Source organism: Bison bison, unplaced genomic scaffold (genome assembly GCF_000754665.1).
Source record: "Bison bison bison isolate TAMUID 2011002044 unplaced genomic scaffold, Bison_UMD1.0 scf7180017864465, whole genome shotgun sequence".
NCBI classification, from domain to species: Eukaryota; Metazoa; Chordata; class Mammalia; order Artiodactyla; family Bovidae; genus Bison; species Bison bison.
The window spans coordinates 4207372-4227959 of record NW_011495026.1 but is presented as its reverse complement, the minus strand read 5'-3'; the positions used below and the strand labels follow the sequence as shown (position 1 = coordinate 4227959).

Sequence of the window (20588 nt, the reverse complement as noted above, 5' to 3'; positions counted from 1 at the left end):
GTCCATACGGTCACAAAGAGTTGGACATGACTGAGCACACACACATGTATCTATCAAGTCATTTTCTTTCAATATCCAAACAAAAACATGTACTTTTAAAATATTTACATGATCATGTGTATATATCCATAAAAATTGCTTTTTCAAATATATATCACCTTTCTATATCAACAGACAGTAACTTTTCAGACAATTGTAGGTGCCATAATTTAACCAGTATATTGTAAAGTTATGTTTTTCCTGTTGTAAGCAAGTGCTATTAGGACTATCTTTGTACATATCTCCTTGTTTGGTTGTGTTTGATATATCTAAGGTAACTATGTAGGACTGAAATTGAGCCAGAGGGTTATGAACATTATTTTAACTAATATTGCCAAATTATTCACTAAAAAGAATATACCAAGCTATATTCCTAATAACATTGTATGAGATAATTATTTTAGCTCATTTTCTCCTGTATATTTAAATGTAACATTCTAATAGTAAAGACAATTAGCACTTTGTTATTTTCATTTCTGACTGTAATAAGCTAGTCTTTCTGTGCTTTGACATTAGCATTTCCTTTTCCATGAAGTGCCCAGCATTTAAATTGTTTACTTTCCTTCCAAAATAGAAATCTGTATTTGATACTATATTTGACTTTTTAGAAGTACAGTTTGTATAATAAAGTAAACCTGTATTTAGGTTTTGAAGTTGCTTTTAAGATTTTGTTCTGTGTTCTACACATTCCCTAGAACTTGAAATTTTTGTGCAAAATTTAAAAAATATGGATTATCAACCTAATTGGAAGGTTTTGCAGGACATATGTTAATGTCAACTTTGAGGCAAGAAATATTATTTTTTAAAGTTAATTTCAGTTAAGTGTAGTATAAGTGATCCAAAAAAATTTATAAGAAAATACATTGCAAGTTTAAATATATTCTAGTGACTACAATAAGAAAGTAGAAGGTATTGGTAGGATAGAGGTAAAGGTCCATAAAAGTGACATTTTCAAACCATACATAATTAATAGGATGATGGTATGCTGCTGCTGCTGCTGAGTCGCTTCAGTCATGTCCGACTCTGTGCGACCACATAGACGGCAGCCCACCAGGCTCCCCCATCCCTGGGATTCTCCAGGCCAGAACACTGGAGTGGGTTGCCGTTTCCTTTTCCAATGCAGGAAAGTGAAAAGTGAAAGTGAAGTCGCTCAGTCGTGCCCGACTTGTAGCGACCCCATGGACTGCAGCCCACCAGGCTCCTCTGTCCATGGGATTTTCCAGGCAAGAGTACTGGAGTGGGGTGCCATTGCCTTCTCCGAATGGTGGTATACATAATAATAAAGAGTGAGTTTCTGGGTCACTATAAACAGTAGTTATAAGTCATTTCTGTTACACTGTTTAAAAAATAGGAATTGTTTTTGTAGCTTTTAAAGCTTCCTGTAAGAGAAAATACTATAAAGGGCATTGTTACATCAACTGAAAAACTTGGAATTTGGTTTATAGATTAAAGTTTTAAAAGTTTATAAAGTAGATAGCTGTACTGTGGTTATATTAGAGAATGTCCCTGTTAGGAAGAATACCTTTAAAAATTTTGGGGTAAAGAGCCATCATGTATGTAACACCCACAGCTTGTTCAGAAAAAAAAAGTACACATACAACTGTGTGTGTGTGTACTCAAAATGATGAAATAAATGGGTTAAAACAGTAACAAATTTAGGTAAAAGATATACAGGTGTTCCTTATCCTTGTTTTATTTTTGTACCTTTCTATGAGTTTGAAATTATTTCCAATTAAAAGTATTTTTAAGGGAGCTAGAATAAAAAGGGTTACATATGATAAGTGTTTTAGAAACTAATCGACAGAATTTGGTCCTCAGATGTGAACAACAACAACAAAAATCCCTATAAATTGGCCTTAAAATATACCTCCTCTCAGGTAATTTTTCCCATTTTAGTAAGAGAGAATTATCTGTTACTATGACAGACATTCTAAAACTTTGAGCCATAAACTTGTCAAAATTCATTGTATGTTTATTTGTAGCAAAACCAATAATTCTTTTTCTTAACATTTGTGCAGAGGTATTTAAAATTGCTGCTTATGAATTAAAAATGAGATGGATTCTGTGATTAGGTTCATAGGAAGCTCTGTGTTTAACTGTTTTCCCGCTCCATTTTAGGGAATGCGAAGTATTCTGTAAGAACCATCCTGCCCCATTCTCAAAAGTCATTACTTTCCACAAGAAAGAACCATTTGAACTAGAAGCATTTTATACTAATTTACGTGAAGTGCCTTATCCGGATCCAAGAATTGGTAAGAAAACTCCCAGTTTTTTGTTTTGTTTTTTTTTTTTTCATAAAATTTAGCCTCTTAACAGTATTTGAATCGAGGAAGCAAATTAACTTTTCAGCTAACCCAACACTGGATTTTTAAACAAAGATAGTCGTACTTTTTTCTAAACATGCACTTTTTGGTGCTTAGAGTTTTATTTCTGGATAACAGCAGGTTTGAATATTTTTAATTCATTTTTAACATCTATATTTAAAATGTTCTGTAATTGGCTTGAGAGGTTGGATGATGGTTATTTTTTAATGAAAAAGCTAATCAGTAAACTTGAATATGTAGTCAATGCTGTCAGACTGACTACATATTGTGACTTTAAACTCATGTTCAACACACTGGCAACAACTAGAATGAGTATTACTGGTTCGACCCACGGGCAACAGATAGAATGAGTATTACTGGATTAATACGAAAGTGAAACTAGGAGACTAATATCCATTTCAGCTGAGTTATCTTTTTAGAAGATACCAAAAAAAGTATGATTTGTATCATTTAAAAGAAAATAAAATTTTAAAATTTTCTATATGTGCTACTTTTATTGATTAAAATGAGGACAGTATTAATATTTCAAGTACATTATTTAAAACAGTAGAAGTAACTATTGAAAATGGTATTAGTTTTCTAGGGCTTCTATAACAAAGCACCACAAACTAGATATTTCAACAATAGAAATGTACTGTCTCACAGTTCTGGAGGCTGGAACATTCAAAATTAAGGTGGTGGTGGGATCGATTCCTTCTGAGGGCTGTGAGGGAAGGATCCATTCCAGGCATTTGTCTTTGGCTCATAGATGGCCATCATCATGCTCATGTGTCCTTCTCCTCTTGTGTGTATCCATCTCCAAATAAGGACACCAGGTCATTGAATTAGAGCCCACCAATAACTTCACTTTAACTTGATTACTTTGTAAAGACCCTGTCTCAAAATAAGGTCATTTCCTGAGGTTATTGGAGAGTAGGCCTTCAACATATGCACTGGGGCTAGAGGGAAGGTCACAATTCAACCTATAAAAATCTGCCTAGTATTCTCTCTTTACCATGGAAACATTATATATTTGAGATTTTTTTCTAAAAAATAAAATATCAGATTTCTTTTTTTCTTACTGAGATCTCCCCAGAGCAGGTATCAAACCCATGTCGTCTGCATTGGCAGGTAGATTCTTTAGCACTGAGCTACCAAAGAAGCCCTAAAACACCAGATTTCTTAAACTGAAAAAATTAGTGTAAACTAGGTAGTAGTGACTGTATAGCTTAGCAATTTTGCTATAGGCAAGTTCCAGGAAAAGGAAATTTAAATTGCTTTGTGAATTACCAAGATGATAATGATTTGCACAGTTTATAACAAACAGGTAATATGTATTTGGTTTTAAATTTCAAAAATTTAATTTTGCTATTTTGGTCTTAGTATGGCAATATTGTAAAACCTAAAAGTGATATTGCCTTCAGTCAAGATTGTGCTTGATTAAGATCCTTAACTCTCTTTCCTGTCACTGATGACTTGGGGCAGGTTGTTTAACCTTTTGAGTCTTTTTTTTTTTTATTTTTAGTTGAAGGACAATTGGTTTACAACCTTTTGAGTTTTTATTTGTACCAGGTTTATTATATTAAAAAAAGGTGATTGGGGGAAATGCATGCCCCACAATAATTAATCAGAATATGATCATAATTTTAAGATGTTTTTTGCCAACATTTGAAAATGATCATAAAATTACTGAATGAATGAATTGAATGAGTTAATCTGAGGCCTATGTTCTGATCAAAGTTCTTTTTTCCTTAAGGGAACTTTACTATTCAGAATGTTTTCCCACAATCTGATGGTGATAGTTCCAAAGTTAAGGTTAAAGTTCGTATTAATATCCATGGAATCTTCAGTGTGGCTAGTGCATCTGTAATTGAGAAGCAAAATATAGAAGGAGATCACAGTGATGTTCCTATGGAGACAGAAACTTCTTTTAAGAATGAAAGCAAAGATGATGTGGTATGTGGAAATACTATTTTTAAAAGGCTCCTCTAATAATATATACAGTGTCTTAATTATAACTCTTGTGTGTGTGTGTGTTCAGTCGCTCATTAGTGTCTGAACAGAAAAACGTGCTGTACATTCAGTAACATTACAATAGATTCTTGATAGTTTCTTTATGAAAGAGTTAATGTGACTCTAATGTTGTGTTGGCTTAGTATCAGTGAAAGAATCTTAAGAGAAAGTGATTGTATTCCATTACATAAAGTTTTCTTCTTTTTATATATAGTATTTGTAAGTTACTTTAAAGACTTTGGTTCCATAATTGGGTGTCTGCCCTCGATTTTTCATCTATTTGTGCATGTTAAGAGTGGATTTTAACATTTTAAATTTCAAGACAGTTTCTCCCATTTTTAAAAGTTGTCTTTTTGTCTGTTTTTACTAAAAATTACTGTAAAATCTTTTCTTTCAGAATGATCAGAATTCTACCACTACTTCATTTAAGAAGTGTGGCATTTTCTTTCATTTTTCTTCACATGTATTATTTTCCTGTTACATCCTTCCTTCCTTGAATTAAGGAGAAGGAAATACTGTCCCAATATGTTGGTAAGGATAGTCAATTTTCATGAATAAACATAAGAATAATAGGTTGAAAAGTTAATTTTCTTAATTATGGTTTACAACAACTGTGATAGACGTGTAAATTTAATCCATTAAGATTTAGTTTTACCAAAATTTAAAGCATTCTGTATTCTTTTTGGAGTAAGTTCTTTTACAGCTGTTTAACTTCTTCACCTCTTTTTCTAAAAAGTCTCTGTGTAATGTTTTAGACCTTGAGTTTTCTCTGTGTAATGTTAGTGAATCCCGGGCACTAAAAACAAGGAGATTGTGGCACCCATTTTCCACCTCTCGCATTTCTTATATGCTGCTTCTATTTGTATGTGGGCTTGAAATCCAGTTCGCCAGCCCTTTAGGATGACTTCTGAATGTGTACTTAAAAAACTCACTTGTGTATAAAATGCATGAATTTATAGCATCTGCTTTGGGCACTCAGAGATTGATTTGCTTACAAGAGTGTTTTTGGCTTACTAGAGAATATTTCCAGGTACTTGGTGTTCCATATAAAGTATTTCTTCCAGTTGAGTGAGATGTTCCTGAGCGTATCTTCTGTAATTTATATAATCAAGGGACAAAAAAAAAGGTTACTGACATTATGGGTCATATAGTTAGCATTGTCGGAGAGCACATTCACATATATCATCTCCTTTTAAATCTCTACCTTAGCCGATATAACCCATGTTGAATAAATTGTAGTTTATTTCCTTATTCTTATTTTCTGTGTAGAAAACATCCTGTGTACTGTCTTGCTTAGTGGTTCTCTCTAGGACTTTTTTCTTTAATTCTATATCCAGAAGTTTAAAAGCTTAAGGTTTGAATACTATCATTAAGCAGTCTCTCCCTTCCCCCTCCAAAAATTCGAGTAGAGTGAGTAAATTCGAAGTAGACCCTGGAAGCTAATTATTTAAGCTTTAGAGGAGAACATAAGACAGTAAGATCGTTTTTACTGTTCCTCGTTGCTGACATTGCTGGCAGATGAAACCTAGGTATGTATAAGTGAGCAGCAGTGGTTGTTTTTGTTTTTTTTCTTTGCATGCAAGTTAGTTTATGAGAGATTATGTTATGGGCCTCATTTTTTTCATTAAAAATTAAGATATCTTCAATTTTCCTAAAAAACTGTAGCATAGATTGCCAGCTTTTCTTCAGTACAGTAAAAAGATGTCTCAGAAAGTGAACACTTTTCTTCTAGGTATTTATAACTATGTGGACATATTAGGGGAGAAGGCAATGGCACCCCGCTCCGGTACTCTTGCCTGGAAAATCCCATTGATGGAGGACCCTGGTAGGCTGCAGTCCATGGGGTCACTAAGAGTCGGACACGGCTGAACGATTTCACTTTAACTTTTCACTTTCATGCATTGGAGAAGGAAATGGCGACCCACTCCGGTGTTCTTGCCTGGAGAATCCCAGGGACGGGGGAGCCTGGTGGGCTGCTGTCTGTGGGGTCGCACAGAGTCGGACACGACTGAAGCGACTTAGCAGCAGCAGTAGCAGGACATATTAGGAAGGTATCACAACTTAGGCTTCATTACACAGTGAAGGATCAAAGAGACTATCATACCGTAATTTAACTGATCCTCAACTGTTCACCATTTAGGTTATCTTTTTATCTATTTTTTAATTCAAAATGTCTGATTAACTTATATGTACCAGGTACTGTCCTAGGCACTGAAGATATATTGGGAAGCAGGATAAAGAAGGTCTGTCCCTTACATTCTAATGGAAAAGCACAGGCAAGAAGCAACAGGATATCATATAAATATAAAGGAAATTAATAGTAGGAGATGTAATTAAGTAATGAGGACAGCAGGAGGAAAGAGGAAAGCTAGCGCGAGAAAAGGCAGAGTAAGGAGCAAGGTGCAGGTAGGCGTCCAGACAAAGGGAATAACAAGTACAAAGGCCCTGAGGGAAGGATACCTTTTTTGTTACAAAGGTAGCTGATAATAAGATATAGAAAAGGGGAGAGTAACAAGAAAAAGAGATTGAGAAAGTAGATCACAGGACAGATTAGATAATAATTCTGGATTTTAAGTGCTTTTTATTTATTTGTCAAATAACTAAAAGTACCTAAATTTTGTGTTTAGATACAGCAGTGAATAGAAAAACAGTCTCAACCCTCATGAAGCTTAAAATCAGAGAAGCCAAGTCTAGAGGCACTTTTATTAACTTTCCCACTAGGCATAATATTCCTATGAATCTTCTTAAAAGTATTTTAAAAGATTACCAAATTACTCTCAGATCAACTGTTAAGATGTACAAGTTTCTCCTTATTAATATACCTGAAATTGGGATGGATCGTGCAAATGACATTATACATTCACTGTTGCCTGTGGCAATAATCATGAAAAGTTCTCATCATCTGTACATGTATGAACTTGATTTTTACTCCTCATGGCATGAGTTGGCAGTTGCGACCCCTTGACATTAAATTGTATAAGGACCATTCAAGAAAGGAATATTAGTCTTGGTTGTTGTCTGAAAATAATTTACTGATTCCTTCTGGTAAAATACAGAAAAAAAAAATCATAAAATTTGTAGAATAGGTATCAGTGGCTTATAAGAAAACTTAGAGATGATACTGGAGCAATTTTTAAATAAATAGCTGGGCTACTAATGTTCTTGATAGCACAAAGGACAAATATGTATAGAACAATTCAGACATCATTAACTGAATTATGTGATTTAGATGAGTTGGGTTATACATGTGAGAAAGTTTTAGAAATACCTTAACCAAATTAATTGATTTATTTTTTTCTTTAGAGATAGGAATATATATAAGTATTAAATTTAAAATGCCAAGTGATAAAGTATTTCAGCCTTAACTAGAAACATTGTTTTCTTAGTATTACATGAAATAGTTAATAATGTATCTGTTGTCTCTATCTGCATTACCCCAACCGGGCACTGTAACACTTTTTTCACCTCTTCTCCATCATAAGGTTGGGAAAATTACAGAGTTGGAAGGAGGTAGGGCAGGGAGCAGTGGGGATGGAATTTCAGTTCTTGACTTAACAAAGAACACTGCTCTAAGTTTTCATCTAACATGTTTTTCTCTTTGGGCACAAATAAGCATTAGCCAAGATAACCTTATGGACATTATATGTAATAATGTTTAACTCCATGTATATCTGAACACCTAAATTATCCCAATTCCTGAGTGCCAAACTTTCTTCCTTTTAGGAGGATAGTGGTGGGTAAGATTAAGGAAGACCAGAAAAACCTAATACTTGTGATTTTTTTGCCAAGTTGGGAATCCATTTTGGCAGTCTTATGGCTTGGAAATTTGTCTTTCAGGTTTAAAAAAAAAGTAAAAGTTTACATTTGATAATTCAGAGACATCTACTTTGACAGTTTTTATGTATTTGAGTATTTTCCTAGATTTTAAAAATACAATTGAATTTATGTGTAATACATAAATTTTGTATCTTTTTCAGTTTATTTTCCCACATTAAGTTCTTTATGAACATTTTTTGTGTCAAGTTTAACATTCATTTTTTTGGTCAATCTTGGTTTGTGAATTTGACTTAAGAACAATTTTCCATGTATTTGCAGTTATTTGGTCACAGGTGAAAAATAAGATTTATTCACATAGCATCAAATAGATCTTTTCATTTTACTTACTGTCAACCTGAGTATTTATATTAATAGTTACTCCCATTTCAGAAACAGTGAGCTTCTACTTTATTATCTTCACACATGTGAAAACAGGCTTGAACTCTTAAGATATGCTGTTCATTACCAAAAACAGAAAAAAGAAAGAGACTAGAGATATTGTCAGTTACTTATTTTCTTTGCAGGATAAAATGCAGGTTGACCAAGAAGAAGGAGGTCATCAAAAATGTCATGCTGAACACACTCCAGAGGAAGAAATTGACCATACAGGAACCAAAACAAAGGTTTGTTCCACTATTACTGTGCTTAATTGCTCAGTCTTGTGTGACTCTGCAACCCCATGGATAGTAGCTTGCCAGGCTCCTCTCTGTCCATGGGATTTTCTAGGCAAGAATACGGGAGTGGGTTGCCAATTCCTTCTCAGGGGATCTTCCCGACCCAGGGGTTGAACCCGGGTCTCCTGCTTGCAAGCAGATTCTTTACCATCTGAACCACTAGGGAAACCAGTATACTATTATTGTGGCTGTGTCTTTTTATGTCTTTTCATTAACTTTTTTTTCTCATTAAAAATCATACAATCTCAGAAAATAGAAACTAGAATAGGACAAATGAAGAAAACTTAAATTAGCAATAATGCAGCACCTCAAAATTAACCACTCTGTGGTGCATGCTGCATATCATAAAGCATTCTTAGTGCAAAAATTATATTTTTGGAAGTAAAGTTTTAAAGGATAAATAGCTATTAAGAATCATTATTTTACTGAGAAAATGAGTGCTGATAAAAGAGAAGGGAGAAATACCATGCACCAACCACCCAGATGGCTGGCTACAGCTCTATACTACCATCTTTGACAGATTTTTCTAACCCGAACATAATTTAATTTGGGATGGTTTGTATAGATTTTTTTTCCAAAGGCTGTAAAGACTTGATTTTAAATCTTAGTTTCTCAAGCAATATAAAACCTGAAACCTATTTTTCTAAATTTTTTATTTTATTCAGTGTTTCGTCTTTATTCAACAGCTCTATTTAGACATAATTTACATATCATGCAGTTCTCCCATTTAAGAGTGCAATTCAAAGGTTTTTAATGTACTCAATTATGTAATCATTATCACAATTTTACAACATTTTCATCACTCCAAAAAGAAACCCCACCCATTAGCAGTAACTCTTTATTTCCCCCCAAACCCTCCCCCTGCCAGCCCTAGTCAGCCACTAATATTTTTGAATTATACACTTGCCTGTTCTAGACAGCAGTACAATATGTGATCCTTTAATGACTGGCTTCTTTTTGCTAAGCATATTTTCAAGGTTTATCCAGGTTGTAGGATATATCAGTACTTCATTCCCTTTTATGGTTGAGTAATACTGTGTCATACAGATGTATACCACATTTATTCATTCATCAACTGATGGACACTTGGATTTTTCCTACCTCTTGACTTTTATGAATAATGCTGTTTTGAACAACCATATACAGGTTTTATGTGGATGTATATTTCATTTATCTTGTGCTCATACCCAGGATTGAAATTGCTGGGTCATATGATATCTCTGTGTTTACAATTTGAGGAACTGCCTATTTTCCAAAATGGCTGTCATATTTTTCTATCTTGTCAACCATGTATAAGGATTCCAATTTCTCTATATTTTCACCATCTCTTATTTTCCTCTTTTATTTTTTCATTATAAGTCATCCTAGTGGGTAGGAAATGGTATTTCATTGTGGTTTTAGTTTGTTTCCCAGCCCAGGATTTTTTTTATGTAGAAAGATTTGGTGTATACAAGAATGTAAAATACTATCAGTATTAAAATAATATTTTTAAGGTATGGTAGATAATAGTTTTGATTTTACTTTGTTTCATCAGAAATCAGCCTCTTAAATCTATTTTTAAGCTAGAGAAGCTTATACTTCTTTTACATTTCTTTTGCAGTCTGGTCTCTCAGAGAAACAAGAGCGACTGAACCAGAACATTAAAAAAGGGAAAGTCAAGAGTATTGATCTGCCTATCCAGAGTAGCCTGTGTAGGCAGCTGGGCCAAGATCTCCTCAACAGCTACATTGAAAATGAGGTATATAAACCTGAATTGATGTTGAAATCGGTGGTGGTGTATTCTGAAATTTTTGTAGAATAATCATCCCTCAAATTTAGGGAACTAGTCTATAACTCATAAGAAATTATTAAATAGATTATTGAATTGCTTTATTTTGGACAAAATGCTGAGCTGTATTAGTGTCATGTACAGTTGTAGCTTTCACCTTAGTTATATGAAAAACATAGCTTGTCTCCACTACAGACAAAGGCCTTTCCAGCACTAATAATTCTTACCCCTGTTATTGTATCTTAACAATAGCACACTCAGCAGACATTGTATAGGGAAGTATTACCAGCTCCCCTCTTCAAATGTGTGGTCCTTAAAGATTAAGGTTCAATTCAGAATGTCTTCTTACTTCCATTTGATACTTTTTTAGAAACTGTTGTCATTCTTCAAATTTTCTTTACATGTTTATATGTTTCATTTTATACTCTCTTGAGGAAAAGAGTTTGGTTTCTTTACCAATAGTTGTGTAAAAAGTTGTTTTTTTGTTTTAATTTACGTTTAGGTGGTAGTTGTTAGTTTCTACAGGCTTGACCAGCAGTTTTCTTTGGAAGTGCTGCATATTCTCCAGCTGCTGCACATTATTCTAGGAATTTCCTCAAGAGATTTTGACTTTACAGTGTTCTTTTTCTAATACCCACCTATGTCACCTATTCATGAATTGTTAAAAGCTACATTTTATGTGAAGCAAGCATTTCTAGAGATCCCAAATAATTCTGAATTTGTATTATTTGAGACTAACTTTGCCAAAGAAATGAATTGTGTGGAAGTGCGGCTATGATAAATTTTGTGTGTAAGATTTTTTCTCAAATTTTTGAAATGCCTCATTTTATCTTTAAAATAATTTTATTGGAGTGTAGTTTACAATGTTGTGCTAATTGTCTTATTATTTCAAATTTACAAATATCAGTGCATTGTATTATGTTTAAAATATTATGTTTTTGTTAAAGTACAAATATTTATTACAGATTCTTTCTTGGCTTTTGATTTAATAATTTTTGCTAACATCTTTAAATACTTTGATATCCTCTTTAATCTTCAAACCTATAAAATCAAAGTACTGTTAGAGATCTGCATTTAAAAGATGAGGAAACTGGCAGAAGTAGACTCAATCTCCCAAGTTCAGCAAGTAACCTTTGTTTTGGAGCCCAGTAGTCTGTCTCAAAGCTCAGGATTACAGCCACTATCCTGTATCACTTACCAGAGCCAACGTTTATTCAGTACCAGTTATGTGTCAGGCACTGTCCTGAATACTTTATGTGAATATGTCAATCTTATTAGTAGCCATACAAGATGTATAGATGTATGCTCTCTAGGATAAGAAAACTGAGGCTTAGGTTAGGCAATTTTGCTGCAATTTCAAAGCTAATAAATGGGAAACCTAGGATTTGAACACTAACATACATTAGTCTATTAAAAAAAAAGTTTTTAATTGACACTGTCTTTTCCAAAACTTTTTCATCACCCCAAACAGAAACTCTAACCACTAATAACTCAACCATTCCTCCCTTTCCCAACCCCCAAGAAACTAATCTACTTTCTATCTCTTTGAATTTGTATAACTCATATAAATGTAATCATACAATATTTATTCTTTGTGTCTGTATTATTTCACTGAGCGTAATGTTTTCAAGGTTCATCAAGTTTGTAACATGTGTCAGAACTTTCTTTTTATAGTAGAATAACATTCCATTTTGCATATATACATTTTATTTGTCCATTCATATGTTAAAGGACAAATGAGTTGTTTCCACCTTTTGGTTATTGTAAATAATGCTGCAGTGAACATTGGGTGACAAATAACTGAGTTCCTGCTTTCAGTTCTTTAATTACATGTCTAGGAGTGAAACTTCTGGGTCACGTTCTAATTCTTGGTTTAGCTTCTTTAGGAGCCACCAAAGTTTTCCCTAACAGGAACATTATTGTACATTCTCAACAGCAATGTACAAGGGTTTCAAATTCTACAAATAGTCACCAATACTTATTTTCCATTTCTTGATTATACTCATTCTAAGGCAATGGCACCCCACTCCAGTACTCTCGCCTGGAAAATCCCATGGACGGAGGAGCCTGGTAGGCTGCAGTCCATGGGGTCGCTAAGAGTCGGACACGACTGAGTGACTTCACTTTCACTCTTCACTTTCATGCATTGGAGAAGGAAATGGCAACCCACTCCAGTGTTCTTGCCTGGAGAATCCCAGGGACGGGGGAGCCTGGTGGGCTGCTGTCTATGGGGTCGCACAGAGTCAGATACGACTGAAGCGACTTAGCAGCAGCAACGGCAGCAGTAGGTGTGAAGTGATATTTCATTATGGTTTTGGTTTTTATTTCCCTAGTGTTTTCATGGCAACTAATGTAAAACTTTTTGAATAGGGGAAGATGATAATGCAGGATAAGTTAGAGAAAGAAAGAAATGATGCGAAGAATGCTGTTGAAGAATATGTATATGATTTTAGAGACAAGCTTGGCACTATCTATGAAAAATTCATCACTCAAGAAGTAAGTCTAAGTTTTGTAGTTTTTTATTAGACTTATTTAAATGTTTGCTTGAGCATGCTAATATAAATATATAAATAAATGTTGCAAATATGTTTTTGTTGTCACTCTTTTTGAAGCACATTTAGGAATGGTTCTTAGTTATTTTTCCAAATTTCAGGAGTCTAGTGAAAACATGTTTATAAATAAGAAACCAGAAAAAAAGTAATTTTTTATATTTGAAAAACATTTTGTCCTTGCTTGATGACTTTTATTCCTAAGGAGAGTATTTTCAATCAGTATCTCTTAACTATATAACTAGGACTTGAATAAACTATCTGCAATATTGGAGGACACAGAAAATTGGCTTTATGAAGAAGGAGAGGACCAACCTAAACAAGTATATATGGATAAGCTTCAAGAATTAAAGGTAAACTTTTTAAAAGTCCATATTAGTGTTGAACAGGACATAAAATTGTCCTAAAAATTATGGTGTAAGAACACAGTATATGTGTTTAATTAATACATAAGAAATTTCTAAGGCAGATATGTGTAACAGGAAATGCTCTCTCTTCATTTAGGAGGTGAGGATTGCTACATGATAATTCAAATTCAATAATGCATAATCATTATTGTCTATTATGATACTCAGATATGAAAATTTAGCAGATGTTCAGTTCACTCGCTCAGTTGTGTCCCACTCTTTGCAACCCCATGGACTGCAGCACATGAGGCTTCCCTGTCCATCACCAACTCCCGGAGCTTGCTCAAACTCATATCTATCGAGTCAGTGATGCCATCCAACCATCTCATCCTCTGTCATCCCCTTCTCCTCCTGCCTTCAATCTTTCCCAGCATCAGGGTCTTTTCAAATGAGTCAGTTCTTCGCATCAGGTGGCCAAAGTATTGGAGTTTCTGTTTCAACATCAGTCCTTCTGATGAATATTCAGGATATTGATTGGTTTGATCTCCTTGCAGACCAAGGGACTCTCAAGAGTCTTCTCCAACACCACAGTTCAAAAGCATCAATTCTTCGGTGCTCAGCTTTTTTTATGGTCCAACTCTCACGTCTATACATGACTACTGGAAAAACCAAAGCTTTTGACTAGACAGACCATTGTTGGCAAAATAATGTCTCAGCTTTTTAATATACTGTCTAGGTTTGTCATGGCTTTTCTTCCAAGGAACAAGCGTCTTCTAATTTCATGGCTGCAGTTGCCCTCTGCAGTGATTTTGGAGCCCCCAAAAGTAAAGTCTCTCACTGTTTTTGTTGTTTTCCCCATTATTTGCCATGAAGTGATGGGACTGGATGCTGTGGTTTGGTTTTTGGAAGGCTGAGTTTTAAGTCAACTTTTTCACTCTCCTCTTTCATCAAGAGGCTCTTTAGTTCTTCTTTACTTTCTGCCAAAAGGGTGGTGCCATCTGCATATCTGAGGTTATTGATATTCTCCCGGCAGTCTTGATTCCAGTTTGTGCTTTATCTAGCCTGGCATTTGGGAAGATATACTCTGCATATATGTTAAATACTCTGCATATAGATAAAATAAGCAGGGTGATAGTATACAGCTTTGATGCACTCCTTTCCCAATTTGGAACCCAGTCTGTTGTTCCATGTCCAGTTCTACTATTGCTTCTTGACCTGCATACAGATTTTTCAGGAGGCAGGTCAGGTGGTCTGGTATTCCCATCTCTTTCAGAATTTTCCACAGTTTGTTGTAATCACACAGTCAAAGGCTTTGGCATAGTCAGTAAAGCAGAAATAGATGTTTTTCTGGAACTCTCTTGCTTTTTTGATGATCCAGCGGAGGTTGGCAATTTGATCTCTGGTTCTTCTGGCTTTTCTAAAACCAGCTTGAACATCTGGAAGTTCATGGTTCATGTATTGCTGAAGCCTGGCTTGGAGAAATTTGAGCATTACTTTGCTAGCGTGTGAGATGAGTGCATTGCCTTTCTTTGGGATTAGAATGAAAACTGACCTTTTCCAGTCCTGTGGCCACTGCTAAGTTTTCCAAATTTGCTGGCATGTTGACTGCAGCACCTTAACAGCATAATCTTTCAGGATTTGAAATAGCTCAACTGGAATTCCATCACCTCCACTAGCTTTGTTCCTAGTGATGCTTGCTAAGGCCCACTTGACTTCACATTCCAGGATGTCTGGTTCTAGATGAGTGATCAAACCATCGTGGTTATCTGGGTCATGAAGATCTTTTTTGTATAGTTCTTTTTTGGCCACCTCATGCGAAGAGTTGACTCATTGGAAAAGACTCTGATGCTGGGAGGGATTGGCGGCAGGAGGAGAAGGGGACGACAGAGGATGAGATGGCTGGAGTCTCAGTGAACTCCGGGAGTTGGTGATGGACAGGGAGGCCTGGCATGCTGCGATTCATGGGGTCGCAAAGAGTGGGACACGATTGAGCGACTGATCTGATCTGATCTGTGTATTCTTGCCACCTCTTCTTAATATCTTCTGCTTCTGTTAGGTCCATACCATTTCTGTCCCTTATTTAACCCATCTTTGCATGAAATGTTCCCTTGGTCTCTAATTTTCTTGAAGAGATCTCTAGACTTTCCTATTCTATTGTTTTCCTCTGTTTCTTTGCATTGATCACTGAGGAAGGCTTTCCCTATCTCTCCTTGCTGTTCTTTGGAACTCTGCATTCAAATGGGTATATCTTTCTTTTTCTCATTTGCTTTTCACTTTTCTTCTTTTCTTAGCTATTTGTAAGGCCTCCTCAGACAGCCATTTTGCCTTTTTGCATTTCTTTTCCATGGGGATGTTCTTGATCCCTGTCTCCTGTACAATGTCATGAGCCTCTGTCCATAGTTCTTCAGGCACTCTGTCTATCAGATCTAATCCCTTGAATCTATTTGTCACTTCCCACTGTATAATCGTTAAGGGATTTGATTTAGGTCATACCTGAATGGTCTAGTGGTTTTCCCTACTTCCTTCAATATAAATCTGAATTTTGCAATAAGGAGTTCATGATCTGAGCCACAGTCAGCTCCTGGTCTTGTTTTTACTGACTTTATAGAGCTTCTCCATCTTTGGCTGCAAGGAATACAATCTGATTTTGGTATTGACCATCTGGTGATGTCCATGTGTAGAGTCTTCTCTTGTGTTATTGGAAGGAGGGTATTTGCTATAACCAGTGCGTTCTCTTGGCAAACCTCTGTTAGCCTTTGCCCTGCTTCATTTTGTACTCTAAGGCCAAATTTGCCTGTTACTCCAGGTATCTCTTGACTTCCTACTTTTGCATTCCAGTCCCCTATAATGAAGAGGACATCTTTTGGGGTGTTAGTTTTTGAAGGTCTTGTAGGTCTTCAGAGAACCATTCAACTTCAGCTTCTTCAGCATTACTGGTTGGGGCACAGACTTGGATTACTGGGATATTGAATGATTTGCCTTGGAAATGAACAGAGATTGTTCTGTTGTTTTTTAAATTGCACTCAAGAACTGCATTTTGGACTCTTGTTGACTATGAGGGCTACTCCATTTCTTCTAAGGGATTCTTGCCCATAGTAGATATAATGGTCATCTGAGTTAAATTCACCCATTCCAGTCTTCTAGTTCACTGGTTCCTAAAATGTTGATGTTCACTCTTCCCATCTCCTGTTTGACCACTTCCAATTAGCACATGACCAGAGTGTTAATATTACTCTTATATAAGCCATGATTTCTGAGATGTTGTTAAGAAGTGACTTGTCAACCTGACCCCTAACCCCTTATCCATTAGAGGAGTTGCTCGTGCTTTGCTTCTCTCCCCATCGACTGCTCTGATTTTGAGGAGTTAACACACTGCCCTTTTGTATGTTCACACTCCTGGGGACACCAGGCCAAAAGAACTTCAAAAATAGTACCCCTGGTCTTCAGTGTCCTTTTAAAAAATAAATAAGGAGGTGTGTCCACCAGGTCCCCTTTTTCTAGGTCAGTGGTCAGATTTAAGAAAAAAACACTATTACTCTTTTCTTCCTGCTTGCCACCAAACCCTCAGCCCCCAACCTGGAAGAACAAAAAACAAAAAGCTTCAAAAGTGTAGAAGTTTAGATTGGAAGGATGACAGGAAATTTTAGTCTTTCCATCTTAGTGAGGATCATAGCTTTAATGTGCACATAAATAACCTGGGGCCTTTACTGAAATGCAAAAAATTCAGTATACCCAAGTTGGGTCCGTGATTCTGCATTTTTTATAAGCTTCCGAGAGATTCTGATGCTGCTGGTCCCTGAACCATTCTTTGAGTAGTGAGTAAATACACATATGCTAAGTGATGACATTAATAAAGACTTCTAGAGTATGGGGAAAGGCAGCCCTTTAGTGATGGGGAGGTTGAAGTGCAAAAGAATTTATGTAACTTGAAAGCAAAAGAAAATAAATGCACCAAATTTTCTCTATCCATTTATCTCTCGATGGAATCTAGGTTGTTTCCATGTCCTGGGTATTGTAATTTGTGCTGCAATGCATATTGGGGTACATGTAAAAAAAATTGTTTAAAGGTTAGTATCTTGGCAATAAATTACTTCCAAAGGGAATATTTAAAAAGCAACTTAAAAGCCTACACTTATGAAAGCAAAACTAAGCTTTACCATATTTTAGCCTCTTGGTGTTTTTTACCCCTCATCTCCTTTAAAGGTATATATAAATTGGGCTGGAGGAACAAGCCAGACAGCTGAGGCCAAGAGAAATAACTGAAAAGCCCAGAAGCTCCAAGAATGTATTATTTTGTTTCCAATATATACATAACCATAGAAGTGAATGTTATAGAAGTTTTCACAGGCTTTACTATTTTTATAAGATGGCTTTTATAACTTACTCCCCTTTCAAAAACATTTACAATTGAAAGTACAATGAAAATAGACTAAATGCAGTATGGTATCCTGGAAAAGAAAAGGATGAAATCCAAATAATCTGGAGTTCAGTCAGTATTTAACAGTCATACACCAGTGTTGATTTCTTGGTTTTGACAAATGTTCCATAATGCTGTAAGATGCTAACATTAGAAAAAAGCAATAAAAGGTGCTTGGTTTGCCATTGTTTGCTTTGTAACTTTTCTGAAAACCTAAAATTACTCTAAAATAAGCTGATTTTATTTATGTATGTAATGAATTCGGAAGAAAATATTTATCTTTTTTTCTAATGTATTCCCCTCCTCACAGTTACAGAAGCTGTTATAAAATTTAGACACTCTCTACTTCTATGCACCTGGGGTGAGGGGCCAAAGGGCTTTCTTGTTTTTAAGCACTATACTTAAAATACACATACTAATCTAATGAATAAATATGACATAAATAATAGTCAATAGGTATTAAATACCAGGAAATCCCAATAACCTGGTTGCATGTACAGAGTTATACACATTATAAATATTTGAAATCAAGTTTCAAATACATTATTTCTGGATGCAGTATAGTTCTTATGGTTTTCTTAGTAGTTTTAAACTTTTAACACCCAGCTTTAAAGAAATTAACATTCTTTGGATTTGAGAGGAATCGAAAGGTAATCTTAATGAATGAGAGGAGCACATACGATAGAGACATCCCTGTGTAGGATTGAATAAGCACATAACCACTGGAACTCATTTCCATGTAGGAAAATAAGAGGGGACAGATTTTGATCTGACCACCTTTCTTTCCTATTCATCTTCCTGTATTTGTTGTCATTCAGTTGCTAAATTGTGCCTGACACTTTTTGACCTCATGAATTGCAGCACACCAGGCTCCTCTAGGGTGCTGCAATAGAATGGGAAAGACTAGAGATCTCTTCAAGAAAATTAGAGATACCAAGGGAACATTTCATGCAAAGATGGGCTCGATAAAGGACAGAAATGGAATGGACCTAACAGAAGCAGAAGATATTAAGAAGAGGTGGCAAGAATACACAGAAGAACTGTACAAAAAGGTATTCACGACCCAGATAACCACGATAGTTCGATCACTCACCTAGAGCCAGACATCCTGGAATGTGAAATCAAGTGGGCCTTAGCAAGCATCACTAGGAACAAAGCTAGTGGAGGTGATGGAATTCCAGTTGAGCTATTTCGATGCTGTGAAAGTGGTACACTCAATAAGCCAGCAAATTTGGAAAAGTTAGCAGTGGCCACAGGACTGGAAAAGGTCAGTTTTCATTCCAATCCCTAAGAAAGGCAGTGCCAAAGAATGCTCAAATTACCGCACAATTACACTCATATCACATGCTAGCAAAGTAATGCTCAAAATTCTCCAAGCCAGGCTTCAATAATATATGAACCGTGAACTTCCAGATGTTAAAGCTGGTTTTAGAAAAGGCAGAGGAGGAGAAGGAAATGGCAGCCCACTCCACTATTCTTGCCTAGAGAATCCCATGGACAGAGGAGCCTGGCAGGCTACAGTCCATGGGGTCACAAGAGTCAGACACGACTTAGTGACTAAACCACCAGTAATGTCTGAACTGGCAAATCAAGAAATGTATATATTAGTATGCCAGTTAAAGTTACAGTGGTAGCCTGTCAGAGGAAGTTAAAATAGAAAGGACTTGAGGAGGGTAGGGGAGCTTTACTTTCTTTTAACTTGCAATTGTGTGTGTTACTTCTAACGATAAAGCCAGTGTGACTACAAAATAAAGAAAACAAAAAACTGCAAAAAAAAAAAAAAAGGGCAGAGGAACCAGAGATCAAATTGCCAATATCCACTGGATCATCGAAAAAGCAAGAGAGTTCCAGAAAAACATCTATTTATTGACTACACCAAAGCCTTTGACTTTGTGGATCACAATAGACTATGGAAAATTCTGAAAGAGATGGGAATACCAGATCGCCTGACCTGCCTCTTGAGAAATCTGTATGCAGGTCAGGAAGCAACAGTTAGAACTGGACATGGAACAACAGACTGGTTCCAAATAGGAAAAGGAGTTCGTCAAGGCTGTATATTGTCACCCTGCTTATTTAACTTATATGCAGGGTACATAATGAGAAACGCTGGGCTGGAAGAAGCACAAGCTGGAATCAAGATTGCTGGGAGAAATATCAGTAACCTCAGATATGCAGATGACACCACCCTTATGGCAGAAAGCAAAGAAGAACTAACCTCCTGATGAAAGTGAAAGAGGCGAGTGAAAATGTTGGCTTAAAGCTCAGCATTCAGAAAACAAAGATCATGGCATCAGGTCCCATCATTTCACAGCAAATAGATGGAGAAACAGTGACAGACTCTATTTCTCAGGGCTCCAAAATCATTGCAAATGGTGACTGCAGTCATGAAATTAAAAGACGCTTACTCCTTGGAAGGAAAGTTATGACCAACCTAGATAGCATATTGAAAAGCAGAGACATTACTTTGCCAACAAAGGTCCGTCTACTCGAGGCTATGGTTTTTCCTGTGGTCATGTACGGATGTGAGAGTTGGACTGTAAAGAAAGGTGAGCCCCGAAGAATTGATGCTTTTGAACTGTGGTGTTGGAGAAGACTCTTGAGAGTCCCTTGGACTGCAAGGAGATCCAACCAGTGCATTCTGAAGATCAGCCCTGGGATTCCT

General features: G+C 35.9%; 1 protein-coding gene across 1 annotated transcript in view; it reads left to right on the top strand.

The window, feature by feature from the left end:
* The window catches only part of HSPA4L (heat shock 70kDa protein 4-like), a 61961-nt gene that overhangs the window by 25432 nt on the left and 15941 nt on the right, over positions 1-20588 (top strand). The window contains exons 11-16 of the mRNA XM_010860257.1: positions 2158-2291; positions 4099-4298; positions 8696-8794; positions 10446-10583; positions 12984-13109; positions 13408-13515. Coding sequence (XP_010858559.1) covers positions 2158-2291; positions 4099-4298; positions 8696-8794; positions 10446-10583; positions 12984-13109; positions 13408-13515 — 805 coding nt within the window. The remainder of the gene's footprint in view (positions 1-2157; positions 2292-4098; positions 4299-8695; positions 8795-10445; positions 10584-12983; positions 13110-13407; positions 13516-20588) is intronic.